This window comes from Mytilus trossulus, chromosome 14 (assembly GCF_036588685.1).
Source record: "Mytilus trossulus isolate FHL-02 chromosome 14, PNRI_Mtr1.1.1.hap1, whole genome shotgun sequence".
In the NCBI taxonomy this organism is placed as follows: domain Eukaryota; kingdom Metazoa; phylum Mollusca; class Bivalvia; order Mytilida; family Mytilidae; genus Mytilus; species Mytilus trossulus.
In genome coordinates this window covers 23,341,651-23,359,648 of record NC_086386.1, presented here as the reverse complement: position 1 = coordinate 23,359,648, position 17,998 = coordinate 23,341,651, and the positions used below count along the sequence as shown (strand labels likewise).

The window sequence follows — 17,998 nt, the reverse complement described above, 5'->3', positions numbered from 1 at the left end:
TTCTTATGTGCTTTGTTCATTGTATTTTTATATCTCTTCTCGGCATCTAACACAAGTGCTCTGTGGAACGGTGACTTATTTTTATTTCGTTTCATCTTACGGAATTCTGACCTAGCGGTTTTGCAGTCATGGTCAAACCATGGTTTATTTTTTCTATGTTCTAACTTCTTTCCTGCACTGATTTTAAACCCAAAAGTGTTTCTTGCTGAATTTATTAACACTTTGCCTATTTTACCTATTATCGTATCTACTGTTTCTTGCGTCACTACTGTTGTGCCATCAATTTCAGAATTAATATTTTCTATTTCTGTAAGGTTCAAGCATTCTAGGAATTTGTGTGATTTTTCATTAGTCCAATTATTTATTTTTTGTTCGTTTGTTCTAGTATCATCGCTATATTTAGTGCTAACTTCTTGATCTGTTTGTTTCAGCGATATCTCGATTGGGGAATGAACATCTGAATAGAGACTTGAAAAATCAAGTACTTTAAAGTCAGTAAATTTTGAATAAGTTCTGCGCTGCATAGGCAATAATCAACAACGCTTGAATTTCGGCATGTGAACTTTCCATCTATGTCACCTAGAGTTCTACCATTCATGATAAAGAAGTTATTTCCCTTGCAAAATTCTAGTAGTTGATTTCCAAACCTGTTCTTGATTTTATCTCTACTGTTCCTTTTGCGAGAGAAGTCATACTGGTCTAAATTGCAAACAGCATTTATTTGTATATTTTCGATATCTACAACATGAGATTCACTGTCGGGAACAAATATAAAATCATCCTCTGACCCGGTTCTTGCTTTAAAATCACCAACAAGTAAACATTTTGAAAACCTATGTGATAGTTCGAATAATTCCATCTCAATTTCGTTTATTGCATCAATGGATGAATATGAAGTATATTCAGGGGGGATGTAAATAATTCCCAAAAGAATATCATCTGATCTATTTATTACTTTCGATATTTTACACCACAAAACAAATTTACTTTCAGTTTTGATATATTCAATATTATCTTTGAGATGGTTTTTGTACGCTACAGCTGAACCCCCGGACCTTCTTTTGACAATTTTATTTCTGTTTTTATAAATCAATTCATATCCCTGTAATTGTATATCATCGATATCGTCTAGTTTTGTTTCTACAATGCCAGCAATGTCCGTTTTATACAGCAGTTCCGTAAATTCAGGATATTTGAGTTTTGATTTAATTCCACAACAATTAATACAAGTAAGATTTAGATAATTTAACTGATCATTCTGATTTTTCGAGGACTCTCTCGACCCGTCCTACAGTTGCGTGGTTATGGTTGCCTCATTAATGGCGTCATTGTTTCCAGATTCCTGTCAGGACCTTTTAAAAGGGCCTTCATTTACAGTTTTGTTTCTATGCGAATTTTGTTGGGCTTGACGTAGTAGAACATCCCTATATTCAGTGCCGTTTGGTTTTGTGTCGGTTGATACATGTGGTTTCCCATTGATATATAATTTATCTCTTACCAGTTTTACTTTTTTACCCCCATTCTTGGCCATCTTCATTACAGGGTAGAGTTCTTTTCGTTTTCTTTCAATTTCGATCGTGAATTGTTCGCTTATCCCAAATGTTTTCCCTTTCAGCTTGAATGTATTTTTAAGTACATCTTCAAGCTCATCTCTGTGGATAAATTTGGCTACAATAGGACGGGCTCCGTTCAGTCCAGGTTTTCCAAATCGATGAACGCTACCCAGATTTACGTTATAGGGTATGTCCAGTTCGTTTAATAAAAAGTTCTGAATTTTCAATTTGCACGATTCTTCCCGCTGAAACGCTAACCCGGAGAATACTAAGTTATCGCTCATGCTTCTGCATTTTAAGTCTAACACTTCCGCTTTTAATTCCTGAATGACTATAAAATAAAATTGAGAATGGAAATGGGGAATGTGTCAAAGAGACAACAACCCGACCAAAATAAAAAAAAACAAAAAAAAACACAACAGCAGAAGGTCACCAACAGGTCTTCAATGTAGCGAGAAATTCCCGCACCCGGAGGCGTCCTTCAGCTGGCCCCTAAACAAATATATACTAGTTCAGTGATAATGAACGCCATACTAATTTCCAAATTGTACACAAGAAACTAAAATTTAAATAATACAAGACTAACAAAGGCCAGGGCTCCTGACTTGGGACAGGCGCAAAAATGCGGCGGGGTTAAACATGTTTGTGAGATCTCAACCCTCCCCCTATACCTCTAACCAGTGTAGAAAAGTAAAAGCATAACAATACGCACATTAAAATTCAGTTCAAGAGAAGTCCGAGTCTGATGTCAGAAGATGTAACCAAAGAAAATAAACAAAATGACAATAATACATAAATAACAACAGACTACTAGCAGTTAACTGACATGCCAGCTCCAGACTTCAATTAAACTGACTGAAAGATTATGATTTCATCATATGAACATTAGGCACAATCCTTCCCGTTAGGGGTTTAGTATCATACCATCATAACATATATGAGAAGAACATAACCCGTGTCATGCCAACAACTGTTTTTAGAATAAATGTGTTTAGTTCCGACGCAAAGACCTTATCAGTGACTCAATATTAATGCCAAAATATGCAATCTTTAATGACTTGACAACAGTATCGTAATTATATCCCTTCTTAATAAGTCTATTCAAAGGTTTTGTAAGTTTATGAGGTGAATACTGACACCTTTGTGCTTTATAAAGAATATTTCCATAAAAAATTGGATGACTATGTTTGAGACTTTTCCGTTTTCCTCCCCTATCGTCTCCATTCTGTCTTTTATTTGAGATATCTCTTCAGCATTTGCTGAATATTTGTCTACTACAGTATGAACGATCTGACCCATTTTTTCAACACTTTCTTCAACTTTCCTATTTCGGTCTTGGATCTCGACAATTGTTTCCTCATTTGTCTGTACTCTTGTAGACAAATTTGACAGGCCTTCCTTTATACCATCGATTTTCTGTACTTCTATCTCTATTTTCTCGATCCTATCCGTTAGGACTCGTAGCGACTTCAGGATCTCCATAAGGATAACTCTAGCATCTTTGTCATATAAGAGGTTTCCCGATAATTCATCGTCGGTTTGTTGGGTGTTTTTAGCCATTTTGACGTTGCTTTGGTTATCCGATTGTTATCAATTGTTCCGATGTATAGTGACGTTATGACTATAGATACAAATTCCTTCTTGTTTTGCATAAGTTTTGAAGAAAACGGTTTTAAGAGAAAAGGACCAAATATCACATAAAGATCGGAGTTAATATCAAGCGAAATTTTCTTACCGTTTTTATATCGTATATTTAAGTTGTTCGGCTGGTTATATTCAATCTTGTAGCGATTTTGTTCAAGAGCAAATTTTGCGTGCTGCTTCCTCAACAACGTACCGGAAGTAGAAAAAACTGTCAAGAGACTGCTGCATTCCATTACATAGTGGTATTCATCACCTATAGCAACTCTGTTAGAAACTAAGGGTGCATGTGCCCATTGGCAATGAATTAACAACATTGTCGTAGGTCAAATAGCGTCAAACAGATTAGCATTGGTTATCTTAACTTGATTACTTTTTTCACTTTCACCTGATCGACTCGAGCAAGAAAACCAATCTTGTTGATTTGATCAAAGATAATCTATAATTCACATTTTCTCAAAGACTATAATCATGATAGTCTTTACTTTCAGACATCTAATTTTAGAGATGAGTCAAATTTTCAGATTATTTTTTTTAATATTTTCACTTTACCATGGTTTATTTGCATTAAAAAAAAATATTTTCAAAGTGAAAATTTTATTTTAGGTCATCAAATTAAATACAGAAGACAGAATAGCATTCTTAGACAATGGCAGTGAAATTAAATATGATAAATGTCTCATAGCAACAGGTTAGTGCTGGTAGAATTATGTATCAGATTTAATTTGATCCCTCATTTTGCCCTGTTATAATTGTTTGTTGTGTATTTTGAGATCTGAAGACATTGTGTCATTGCTCAGTGACTTTTTAGACTTTTAGCATCCTATAAAATCTTACCCTACACAACTATTTGTATTTTTTACTGTTGTCTTCATAATTGGCCTTATAAATTGTGAAATATTCCTTCTTCTTCTTTCAGTAACTTCCTCCTGTGGTTAGAAGCACATCAATTTCTTGATTAATTCACAGTGGGCTTATATTACACGGACTTATGTAGCTAAAATCACTTTGTTATTTCACAGTAAAAAACGCAATTGCATATATTAAAAGACGATGGGCTTATATTACACGGATGATATTAAAAGTTATTCACTTTGTTACGTTAAAATCGTCTTAAATCTTAAATGTCACTGATTCACTTTATTTTGTCTTGAGGTATTAATAGGATAGTGTAAATGTTGATAAAGTGGATTCATTCATTTTCATGAGGATCAATTTTCATGGATACACGAAAAAGTTTATTTTCTTCTTTATAAGTTTTTATTGTTTTTCATAAGTTGGTATACAAGCCTGTAGAAAATTTATTTAAGTACTGTGCTGATATTTGTAGTACAATTTTGCTTAAACAGTCTCTCATTTAAAATAAATTCACTTTGTTGTATACATATAATTTGAAATTTACAATCTAGTTTCAAGGAAATATGGAACAACATGGAAACACACCAAATGAGTTAATGATGTTATTACATTCTGAATATATTTTATGTATTTCAGGTGGCAGACCTAAAAATCTTCCTGTGTTTGAAAATGCCAGTAAAGCAGTACAATCCAGAGTTCATTTGTTCAGAAATGTAGGTATTTACACATCAGGAAGTTTCTTTGGTTTTGAGTATAAAATGTGGTCCTTATTTGTTTTATAAAAGGTTTTATGTTTCCTATGCCAAGGAAAGATGAAAAAAATCAGAAACTAATAAAAAAAAATGTATGTGTTCAAAGGGGTTGCTATATGCAATTGGTCAAATTGATTGGATATAGTAAGTTGACTTAGTGGCACATACACATAGAACATTAATTGTATGGATACTTGATGAACATTTGATGTAATCTTATTTTGAAATATAAAAGTATGATTATGTTCCCTCAGCAAAGGACTTACAAGTATATTCCCTGTTTGGCATTAAGATACAAAAAGCATATTCTTATCCCTTACAATTCTTTTTTATAAATAGTGAAAAAAATAATTTTTGATTTCACTCTTCTTATTTAAAGATTAATAATTTTGCAGCTCACTTTTGACCATTTCCTTAGCCTCATATTTTCTTACTTTGACCTTATATTTATTGTATATTTTATGTACTTACATTCATTGATTGTTTTTCAAAGTCTTATCTTATTTCCAGATTAATGATTTTGTACGATTACACACCATTGCTCATACAAGAAAGTCAATTGCTATTATTGGTGGAGGTTTCCTGGGAAGTGAATTGGCCTGTGGTTTAGCACATAGAGGTAAATTATAATCAAATCGTATGTTGTATGTTAATGAATTTTTATTTTTTGTTTGAAAAGCTTCATTCGAAATATAAGCATAAAATTGAGAATTGCTATAGGTGATTGTGTCAAAGAGACAATAACCACACTAAAGGACAGAAAACAACAAAAGGCCATCAATGGGTCTTCAACACATCAAGAAAATCCTGCACATGGAGGCCATTTAACAAAATGTGTACATTTTGTCAAGCCTGCAGCGGCGGTGTTAGCTAACTTCTTAAAAGCTTTATATTTTAGAAGGTGGAAGACCTGGATGCTTCATACTTTGTATATAGATGCCTCATGATACAAACTTTCCGTCAGTCACATGTCCAATGTCCTTGACCTTATTTTCCTGGTTCAGTGACTACTTGAAAAAATAGTTAAGATTTTTTGTAATGTTAAATTCTCTCTTATTATAAGTAATAGGATAACTATATTTGGTATGTGCGTACCTTGCAAGATCCTCATGCCCGTCAAGACAGTTTTCACTTGACCTCGACCTCATTTCATGGATCAGGGAACAAGGTTAAGTTTTGGTGGTCAAGTCCATATCTCAGATACTATAAACAATAGGTCTTGTATAATTGGTGTATGGAAGGACTGTCAGGTGTACACGTCCAACTGGTAGGTGTCTTATGACCTTCACCTCATTTTCATTGTTTAGTGTTATAGTTAAGTTTTTGTGTTTTGGTCTGTTTTTCTTATACTATATGCAATACATCTACTATATTTGGTGTATGGAGGGACTGTAAGGTGTACATATCTAACTGGCAGGTGTCATCTGACCTTGACCTCATTTTCATGGTTCAGTGGTTATAGTACAGTTTTTGTGTTTTGGTCTGTTTTTCTATTACTTTATGCAATACGTCTACTATAGTTGGTGTATGAAATTATTGCAAGGTGAACATGTCTAGCTGACAACTGTCATTTGACCTTGACCTCATTTTCATGGTTCAGTGGTCAAAGTTAAGTTTTTGAGTTTTGTCTATTTTTTTAATACTATAAATCAACTATATTTGGTGTATGGAAATATTTTATGATCTATATGTCAGTTGCACAGGTTTTATTTTACCATATAAAAAAGATGTGGTATGATTGCCAATGAGACAAATATCCACTAAAGACCAAAATGACACAAACATTAACAACTATAGATCACTGTACGGCCTTCAACAATGAGCAAAGCCCATACCGCATAGTCAGCTATAAAAGGCCCTGATAAGACAATGAAAAACAATTCAAATGAGAAAACTAACGGCCTTATTTATATAAAAAAATGAACGAAAAACAAATATGTAACACATAAACAAACGACAACCCCTGAATTACAGGCTCCTGACTTGGGACAGGCACATACATCAATAATGTGGCGGGGTTAAACATCTTAGAGGGATCCCAACCCTCACCCTAACCTGTGACAGTGGTATAACAGTACAACATAAGAAACGAACTATAAAACTCAGTTGAAAAAGGCTTAACTCCTCAGATAGACAAAAAATAAGAGTGGACGTGGCCGGGAACTTATACATCCCGACACAAAAAGACACAATGAACAGATCTGAGAGTACTCGCAGTTATCTGACAGCTAATTCAAAGCCACTAACAACTAATAAAAAAATCATGCCTCTTAACTTAACACTCAATCCGTACACATCCAACATACAATGGATTTAGTGTAAAGACGTCATAAACAGCCAGAGAAAAACATGACCTTGTGCAATGACAAGTTACAGGTATCGACAGATTGAAGATTCATGAAAATGTATATGTATATAACATACAAGTAATATTTAGTTAGCTTTTAATCTACTGATAACAAAATCTTGACCTCATTTTTACGGTTCAGTGCATAGTGTTTGTGTTTTGGTTTTTTTCATAATTTATAAGCAATAGGTCAACTGTATTTGTTGTATGGAAGAATTGTTAGCTGTACATATCTGCCTGGCATGGTTCATCTGACCTTGACCTCATTTTCATGGTTCATTGATCAATGTTTAGTTTTCTTGGTTAATGTTTGTGAATATGTGACAGTTGTAATAAAGCTTTAGATTTAGGACTGTTACAGAAAAATGATGTCACACTTCACTCAATAGCATACTTAAACAAAATGAAAAAATACACATAAAAAAATGACAGAAGCTACTGGAATGCAGCTGGGTTAAACATGTTTTGTAAGATGTCTGTTTGACTGTATATTAACATGATTTGGAAGAAGTGTAAATTCTCATTTAAGAATTGAATGCTTCTTTTGGTAAATTTATTGGGGTGTAAAAGTGTTGACCGAAGTGCATTTTGTATGAAGCGCGGAAGCGCTTCATTCTAAAAATGTACGCACGGTCAACGCTTTTACAACCCTATAAAGTTACAAAAAGAAACATTCAATACTTATAATTACAATTTTTAGCTAGGATTATAAAAACACGATTTTCATGAAGTTAAATTTTTAAATTCACCTGTGCACTTTATTGTGGGACCTCGTGTCATCATGAATGAAATGTTATTGTCTCATGCAACTGCTTACGGAATAACATGCGATGTGCAATTAGCCAATCAGAATAACGTATTATAATGAAACATACATCTAATGTAATTATTCTAATATGACTTTCTTCATACACTTTTGGTACACACCCGAGATGAAATAAATACATATTGTTTTATCAACTGACCAGTTACAGCATTAGTTGTTTGGGCTGTTCTAAAATATACATACGAGTTGGGTGTTTTTTATGAATGTCCAAAACAAGTATGCTATTGTCCCTGCATTGAAGACCTTTTGGTGACCTTCTGCTGTTGTCTGTTCTATGGTCGGGTTGATATCTCTTTGACACATACCCCATTTCCATTCTCAATTTTAATGTTAATTGTTCAAGTATATCACTTTTTAGTTTTCTTCGTTGTTACATCAATAATTATAGTGTGTGTAATTATAGGAATAGCAAAATTTGCCTTCACATAGTTTATCACAGCTTGAATCATTTCTTAAACATAAAACACTATTTTCTGTTATGAATACAATGCCAGCATTTGAAGGAGTGGTTAATCTGATTTACAAGTTATATAATGGATCTATTCCATGGAAATTTGTCTCATTAGCACTCATACCTCATCTACTTATATCCATATATTATGAGCTAAAATAGATATTTTTATTCTCCTTGTTGAGAGTTATGGTATGGTGTGTCTCTGATCGTACTTCATGTACTTATTGTATAGTTACAAGCATGTTCTGTATCACTGCAACACATTTTAGTTTTACAAGCAAAAAAAATTGGGAGAGTGAAACTTTGGCATGCTAAGAGGGAAGGTTGGTTCCCCTTCCACTTTCTTAGGGCACCATTTTTTGCGGTGTTATATCTTTTTTTCATATTTTTCTTGTAAGTACATTTAAATCAGATAATCAATTTTCTGGTTTCATTTCTATCATATTTTTTTTTATGTTGGGGTCTTTTATAGTTTGCAATGAGAATGTGATAGTTATGTGTTGAAGGTCATATGGTAACCTATAGTTGCTGACATCTACATGATTGGATCTTTAACATCATGCTGTTAATGGGGATAATATTTGTTGTTATCGTCCTTCCCTATGCCTATATCACGCTGCTCTGTCGCTCAGTAATTTACGTATCAAGACTTCAAAACGACACCAGGCATTATCAGCGACACAATGTGAGAGGAGAAGTTATCAGCGACGTCACAATGCGAGAGGAGAAGTTATCAAGCTTGCTTTCGTCAAGCGTAAAACTGTGAGAGAAAAAACGACCATTAATAGAACGATAAACAGATAATCGTGTTTTCTACGTATAGATATCGTAACACAATGTGAAACTTTTTAGCTCCTTCGCTACGCTCACTCGCCAAAAAGGTTCACATTATGGCTCGCGGCTGATATTTTACGATATCAATGTGTAGAAAACCCGATAATCTATACATATTTGGTTACATATCTCTGTGTAAATGGTTTATAAAGAAAATATGAACATTATCATACAAGTACATGTATTATGAAAGCAGGCCAATAGCCAGGAATCTCCAAAGGGCGTGTATTTGGGCTCACAAACGACTTTAACAGTCACAATTCGAACATTACGTTGACTTTAACTTATTTGTTTTGAAGGGGGGTTTGTCCGAACCCCCTGGCTACGGGTATGATGATAGTATGCACACATTTCATGCACCAGAAACAGGCCAACCAAATAATAGACAGAAGTTTGCCAAATGGAGTGAATAGTTCCCTATGAACAGTTGGGAAACACATGATAATTCTTGTTAAATTGAACACCTGTTTATGTGTGCAAAGAGATAATAACTAGGATTAACTATTATCCTGACTCCAGAAAAAGACGAAATAAATGTGAATGGCATTGTATGTAAACACATGACATTCATGTCAGTTGGACACTACCAAAATGTGCACATTCCATATACAAGGGAGATAATGATGGCTCCTATATGTTTTCTTTTGTAATAAGTGAATAACTATATTTTGCTCTATGGTTTGCTTTCTTGTTTTTTGGTTCTACTTGATTCAGCTGTGAGTCACTCTAATGCTATGCTATTCTTTAAAGCAATTTTGATATTTAGTTTCTTAAATATTTTCAAATTGATTCGAAGAATTACAAGCATTCATTTCTATTCAGTTAAAATAAAATCATATAAAAATAAAAGAGACTGTCTATATTATTCATATTTTATTTTTTACAAGTCAACATTTTTGGCACTATAACAAGCATAACAAAATCATTAACAATAATAATCATTCATAATAGTACATATTTTTCAGTCTCATTTAAATATAGCACAATATTTGTTAAAATTGTCAGTAATGTACACTTACACTCGATGCTGCTGCACTATCTTTGGTGAAAGTCCATTATAAATGTTTTGTGAATATCCAGAAAACATCACAGAAGACATAGGCGTATATCCATACATATATGACGGCACAAATCTTGGATCAAACACTTGTCGAGAAGCAGGGGATGCTGGGTATTGTTGATGACTGAAATATCCTGGCAGTTGTGTGGATTGTGTTCCACTAACGTTATGTGGAGGTGGACACGGTATTCCCATAGCTGCAAGTTGGGATGCTTCCACTCCACCACTGGGAAAGTAACTGGTCTTGCCATCTTTTTGTTGACGTTTCTCTTTCATTCGTCGATTCTGGAACCAAGTCTTGATCTGTTGTTCACTGAGATTTAATCTTTCAGCTATACCAGCACGTTCTTCAATAGGTAGATACTTGCTGCTTTTGTAACGTTTCTCCAACTCATTGACTTGGTTATTGGTAAAGGCAACTCTGGCTCTCTTTCTGGATTCTGAAGTGTTACTGTCTGAATCGTCAGTTGTGGAATTCGGTGAGATGCAGTCTCTTGATTTAGAATCTGTTGAGTTAAGGCTGCTGTTCTCCGAGTCGAACGAGTGATTTCGCTTCCTCTTCAGCTTCAAGTCACTGTTTGGTAAAGCAAGTGGTAATGACAGTGGTGTGCTGGTCATTGGCGTAATCTCAGACTGTAGCTTGACCGGTGTAAACATGCTGTCATTGAAGTTGATGATGGCTGGTTGAGTGTTCTCAGACTTCTCACTTCGACTGCTCTTTGCCAGATTCTCAATTGAAAATGACATTTTCGCTGGTTTCTGATAAGTGCTGCTAAGATCCATGATAAATTCTCAATGTGTAAAATGATAGAACTTTTCACTAAGGTAGACAATTTGAGTATGAGTTGACAGTGACACAGACAGTTTATATACCAGATCTACCAATAACACTAATCAGTTTTCACAACTTTTCTTATCACAACACCCCCATATTGTGCCTATTCTTTGATGCTAATTAATTCATTAATGAACAAGTAATTGTTTACATCACTAATCAGCTATGAGCAACTTTCATTCAACCAAGCCATATTTATTAAACAAACACCTATACAAAATGAACTAATTAACTCAAGGTAGATCATAGAACACCTGTACAAAACATTAATTACTCAGGTAGATTATTTTACCTGATAATTACCTATGTTTTATTAAGAGTTAATCAAACTGTCAGGTAATGAGACAAGGTAGTGTTTTAAAACATTAGTTATTATCAACACAAGCTATCACCTTCTGTGATTATTCTGACACCCAAGCTTGAACAGCAATCTGTCTTAAATAATTATACATTTTATCAGATTTTTATAAAAAAAATTATAAGTGTTCAATTTTTTGAAAGAACACTTTTCTGCAGATATGACACCTTTAAAATGTTGAAATTTGAAGTTGTTTGTTAAAATGAACCATGTCATTTGAAATGATTAAATTTTTATTAGTTTAATAGATTATTTATTTTAAACAATTTTTTTTTTATTCTCAAATGTAGATAGAATTTTGTTACAGAAATAGATTTTCCCTGATATACAAGTTTCTTAAAATTTATTGATAATATTTTTTGGCGATCAATTTAAATGATTGGGTTATACTTCAATGAGACAGCAACCTCATAGGCAAAAATAATAAAAGTCATCATCTGGTAGAGTTTCATTGTTTTAAAAGACTGTTTGCAAGAAATGCAACTGGCAAAGTTTTCTGTTTTTTTTTAAATCTTTTTTCTAACAATTTATATCTTTATAAATCATTGTTTAATGTGTGATAAAAATTACTATACATTAATTGTGAATACTTTCGTCTTTTTGATTTGTGTGTAAGCTTAATTAGTTTATGCTAATATTATAGTAATTGCAATTAACTTTTATGATGCTTGATAGATGTGCGAATTTCACAAGTTTTTTGAGAGTATTATAAATTGTAATAAATGTTTATTTTTTAATGACATCAACACTTAGACAAGTACAACCCAAGGCTTAAACTTTGAACAGGTTTAATTTTTTGAAGTATTTTATTTTATTTTGTTCTGCAAGACTTTATTTTGACAAGTTGATTTTGTAAACAACATTTTTGTACTCTCATTGGAGAATATGGACTGAACTTTAAATGAAATAAAAAATAAAAGTTTGGTATACATTTTTTAGACAGCAACCCAACAACACTCACATAGTTATTTCATGTGTTTGTGATCTTTGGATTTCATTTTGTCAAATAGATATTGAGGAAAGCAAAAGTGAATAATTTCTTCCTATCCTGTTTTTTAATATCTAAACAATAATAAACAATCAATAATGTCAGAATAAAAATATTAACAACTAATAAACTGTAACAAGTAAAGATTGTAAAGAGAAGTTATAATGTAAGTGCAGCCTGATACCTTGCTGTCTACTCTTATAATTAATTTTTCTATCTGATTGTCTTTTTAGATTTATTAAACCATAATTTTTTTAATGTTTTCTTTTTTTTACTTTATTGTATTAAAAAACTATAAATATATTTAACCATAAAATATCTAAAATGAATATCATTATAAATCATCGTGGAATATGTGATAAAAATTATGTTAAATTAACTAATATATTCATCTTTTTTATTCGTTTGTTAATTTAATTACAATTTGCTAGTATATAATTGCAATCAAAATTTATGATACTCAATATGTGTGTGAATTTCACAAGTTTTTAATGAGTAATATGAAATATAACAAATATGCTGTGTTTTCTTTAAATGACATTAACACTTTTTCAAGTACCACCCAAGTCTGAAATAGTAAACTGCAGCAGTTTCATTTTTGACAGAGTGTGTATTATTCTGAAAGATTTTGTTTATTTATTTTTCAAAATTAAATTGGGATTTTTTTTTTTTTTACATGTTTTCTCATTGACAAACATACTTTATTTTCTTACATATTTCAAATCTCTAATTACAAAAATAAAATAAAACTAAGGGTATAATTAGTGAGAAATAGCTGTGGAACCATAGTTTTCAGGTCCTTATTGTATTTTTAGCTCACTATTTCTAAGTCATAGTGAGCTTTTGCCATCACTTGGTGTCCGTTGCCTGTAGCATTGTACTAATCTGATTAAAAACTGATCTAATCGCTCCTGTTTTCTGATGTGTTGCATGGGAGATCTAACGAAACCAGCTTTGAAGTCACATGTGAGTGACCTTGTAGATCTGTCTTTTTTGAATGAATCTTTGACGATCTTGAAAGTTTATTGTGAGGTAAAGGAATGTAACTCATTTTATTTACGAAGATATCGTCAGTCCAAATAATTCATAAACTTTTTTTATTGGCTTATTAATAGGTCGTCAACTCATTTGCATTTCATTATAAATTCATAACTTCTAGTTCACTCACATGTGACCTCAAAACAGGTTTTGTTAGATCTTCCACGCGACATATAAGAAAACGAGAGCCATGAGAGATCAGTTTTTAATTAGATTGTCGTTGTACATAAGGTGTAAACTATTTCATACATATTCTCCTCTGAAACTGTTGAACCAATTTCTACAAAACTTTAGCTGAATAATTTGTAGGGTATCTACAATAAAACTTGTGTTTAATTTTCTGTTTGGTCTAAAAACATGGCTGCCATGGCTAAAATTAGAACATAGGGGTAAAATGCAGTTTTTGGCCTATATCTCAAAAAAACAAAGCATTTAGAGCAAATCTAATTGAAGTCAAATTGCTCATTAGTTCAAGATAAGATGAATCTCATAACCCATTGTTGGGTTGCTGCCACTCTATTGGTAATTTTAAGGAAATTTTGAAGTTTTTAGTTATTATCTTGAATATTATTAATGATAAAGTTAAACTGTAAGCATCAAAAATGTTCAGCAAAGTAAGATCTACAAATTAGTTGATATGACCATAAGTGTCAAATGAGGAGTTATGAACAATTTTTGAACAATTTGTTTATCATGTTATATAACTTTAAAAAAATCTTCTCCTCTGAAATTACTTAACCAATTCCAACCAAACTTAAGCTGAATGATCCTAAGGGTATCTAGAGTAAAGTTTGTGTTTTATTTTTCTATTTCCTCAAAAAAACATGGCTACCATGGCAAAAATAGAACATAGGGTTAAAATGCAGTATTTGGCTTATATCTCAAACACTAAAACATCTTATAATAAGTAAGCATAAACTGATAAACTGGGGGTACACAAATTGCTGGTATTTTGACTTTAGTTGGGTTTTTTTTTCTTTGACATATTCTCCATTTCCATTCTCAATTTTATTTAGTTAAAAAAATAATTAAACAATTTTTTTAAAAATGTTATGAAATGTACTTCATTTCTGCATTTCTGTCACAGAAACATGTCTGTTTAAACTATATGTGGTAATAGTTTAGTAAGTGTTGATGTCATTAAAGAAATCACAGCTTTATTTATTAATTTTCAAATTTAGACTTCAAAAACTTGATGAATTCACACTTATATTAAGAGTCATAATTTTATATTGTGTTTAAATATTAAAATTGAGTGTTGATATCTTTTGATCAAACTGCTTATTTTAATGTCTTTTAATTAAATTAGCACACACATTTGAACATTGAAATATAATGTGTTTTAGATACATACATTATCACACATTTACACAATGATTTATAATGATATTAAAATATACATAAAGAAATGGTCATTATTTGCAGTTGTTTCCCTTGAAAATCACAGAATTGATAAGAAGGGACATAAGAAAAGGATCTTTGCTTTAATTAGTCTATTTCATGTTTTATATAAATTCTGTTTTTAAAGCTGATTATATAAGTCATTTACTCTTTACTCAATATCTGCCTCATATTTATGATATAGAACTGAGATACTTTAAAAAAAAAAACAATAATACAATATTACAAAGATACAGAGAAAAACAGACATAATTAACATACAGTTCTACTTTTATAGATACATATAGAGAACATATAGCAAATATTCTTTGAATTGATGATTAGAAAGAGCAATGTCATAAACATAGTCAACAACTTGTCTTCTGTTGATGACAATAATCAATTGTCCGTCTTTTGATAAAAAAAATTATCTTTTTGATGTGATTTTTTTTATATTAGGCGGAAGAGATAATTTCAAAGTGGGGATTTTTTTGTTATTTCATTACAATTGCTTTTATAAAGCTGACTTATCGCAGAGATTACAATATTTGTCTGATCTTTCATTATAAAGCCATATTTCTTGTACTATAAGGAATTAATTGTTTATGGTTCATAAACATGAATATATTATTATGAAGTGTATTAAAGTCATCTTCCTATTTAAACTAAGATCATCTTTATAAACCTTATAGATTAAATATTTGTGGAGAGTTTTTAACTTCAAAGGAGCATGTTCACTTTAAAGGAGAACTCTAGTATTTCAACAAAGACATGGACTAAAAATAAAACCAAGCAAACTCCTGTATAGACAACAACAATCCCCAATCTTTCCCAAAAAATTGAAATATTTTATTTTGCATATTTATGGTTAAATACTTGATTGCAACATCATTTACTGGACCTATGATCATAATGTTTCTTTAGTCTCCATTATACTAATTTAAAAACCAAGAGTTCTTGAGCAGTGAATACACAAAACATATACTTAGTTCATTTTTCTTTCAGGTCACAATAGGGGACTTACAAATTTAAAAGTGTACCAGATATTTCCTGAGAAAGGTATGTTTATTCACACTCTTTGTTAAAAATAGCTTATATTGACACATAGAAGAACAGCAAAGAATAGTCATGATCTTTCTGTTTTAATGTCATTTTTCGGTTGAAATTTCATTTACTTGATGAGATTATAAATTAACATGTTGCAGCCATAGAGTGAAAGCTTGTACAGCTGACTTTCCAGAAAGCGTTTTGCTCATTGTTGAAGGCTGTATGGAGACTTTATTTTGCTCACCTCCACATCATTTGGACTCTGATGGATTGTTGTCTCATTGGCAATCATATCACTATTCCTGATTTTTTTTTTACCTTGCCTTGAACAGACATCCTTCAGACTTTTATTCAGTTTGTGACCTGGTTTACACTTTAATTTATTCGCAAAAATGTGTTTAATTTATTCACTTTTCTCATCACTTGGCGTCCGTCGTCTGTCGTCGTCGTCCGTCGTCGTCGTCCTGCGTCCGGCGTTAACTTTTACAAAAATCTTCTCCTCTGAAACTACTGGGCCAAATTTAACCAAACTTGGCCACAATCATCATTGAGGTATCTAGTTTGAAAATTGTGTCCGGTGACCTTGCCAACCAACCAAGATGGCCGCCATGGCTAAAAATAGAACATAGGGGTAAAATGCAGTTTTTGGCTTATAACTCAAAAACCAAAGCATTTAGAGCAAATCTGACATGGGGTAAAATTGTTTATCAGGTTAAGATCTATCTGCCTTGAAATTTTCAGATGAATCTGACATTCCGTTGTTAGGTTGCTGCCCCTGAATCAGTAATTTTAAGGAAATTTTGCTGTTTTTGGTTATTATCTTGAATATTATTATAGATAGAGAAAAACTGTAAACAGCAATAATGTTCATCAAAGTAAGATCTACAAATAAGTCAACATGACCAAAATGGTCAGTTGACCACTGTAGGAGTTATTGCCCTTTATAGTCAATTTTTAACCATTTTACGTAAATCTTAGTTATCTTTTAGAAAAATCTTCTCCTCTGAAACTACTGGGCCAAATTAATTGAAACTTGGCCACAATCATCTTTGGGGTATCTAGTATAAAAATTGTGTCCGGTAACTTGGCCAACCAACCAAGATGGCGGCCATGGCTAAAAATAGAACATGGGAGTAAAATGCAGTTTTTGGCTTATAACCCAAAAAACAAAGCATTAAGAGCAAATCTGACAAAGTTAAAATTGTTGATCAGGTCAAGATCTCTCTGCCCAGGAATTTTCAGATGAATTGGATCATCGGTTGTTAGGTTGCTGCCCCTAAATTGGTAATTTTGAGGAAATTTTGCTGTTTTTTTGTTATTATCTTGAATATTATTATAGATAGAGATAAACTGTAAACAGCAATAATGTACAGTAAAGTAAGAACTAAAAATGAGTCAACATGACCAAAATAGTCAATTGACCCCCTGAGGAGTTATTGCCCTTCATAGTCATTTTTTAACAATTTTCACAAAATTTGTAGATTTTCACTAACATTTTCCACAGAAACTACTGTTATAGATAGAGATAATTGTAAGCAGCAAAAATGTTTAGTAAAGTAAGATCTTCAAACACATCACCATCACCAAAACACAATTTTGTCATGAATTCATTTGTGTACAATGTTTAATATTAACATAGACCAAGGTGAGCGACACAGGCTCTTTAGAGCCTCTAGTTTGAAAATTTAAAAGTTCAAGTAATGGTTATCTAATTTTTATGTACAATAAAAAATACTCAAGATAAGATGTTTCAACTTTTTGAATTTAACTCGTTTATAAGTTTGAGTGTATCAGATTGAAAATCATGCATATCTGATTAAAAAACAACTCATTTTAGTACAAAAGATAAATTCTATTATAGGTGTGATGAGTAACGTTTTACCAAACTATCTCAGCAAATATACAACAGAGAAAATCAAAGAAGGTAACTATGTGCTTATGTATAGACATTTCCTAAAACTCTAGTGAGAGGTTAAACTAGCTATAAAACCAGGTTTTATCCACAATTTTCTTCATAAAAAATGCCT

The 17,998-nt window shown here is 32.1% G+C and overlaps 2 protein-coding genes across 3 annotated transcripts in view; one reads left to right on the top strand and one right to left on the bottom strand.

Moving 5' to 3' along the window:
• Nucleotides 1–17,998, top strand: part of LOC134697330 (apoptosis-inducing factor 1, mitochondrial-like) — a 39,213-nt gene that overhangs the window by 11,537 nt on the left and 9,678 nt on the right. For both annotated transcript variants that reach the window (XM_063559537.1, XM_063559536.1), the window contains exons 7-11: nt 3,801–3,885; nt 4,689–4,765; nt 5,315–5,423; nt 15,930–15,983; nt 17,833–17,895. In XM_063559537.1, coding sequence (XP_063415607.1) covers nt 3,801–3,885; nt 4,689–4,765; nt 5,315–5,423; nt 15,930–15,983; nt 17,833–17,895 — 388 coding nt within the window. The remainder of the gene's footprint in view (nt 1–3,800; nt 3,886–4,688; nt 4,766–5,314; nt 5,424–15,929; nt 15,984–17,832; nt 17,896–17,998) is intronic.
• Nucleotides 10,170–11,405, bottom strand: LOC134697331 (homeobox protein ceh-30-like). The gene has a single exon (XM_063559539.1). It carries the CDS (start codon nt 11,106–11,108, stop codon nt 10,281–10,283), a length of 828 nt encoding a protein of 275 aa, XP_063415609.1. The 5' UTR covers nt 11,109–11,405; the 3' UTR covers nt 10,170–10,280.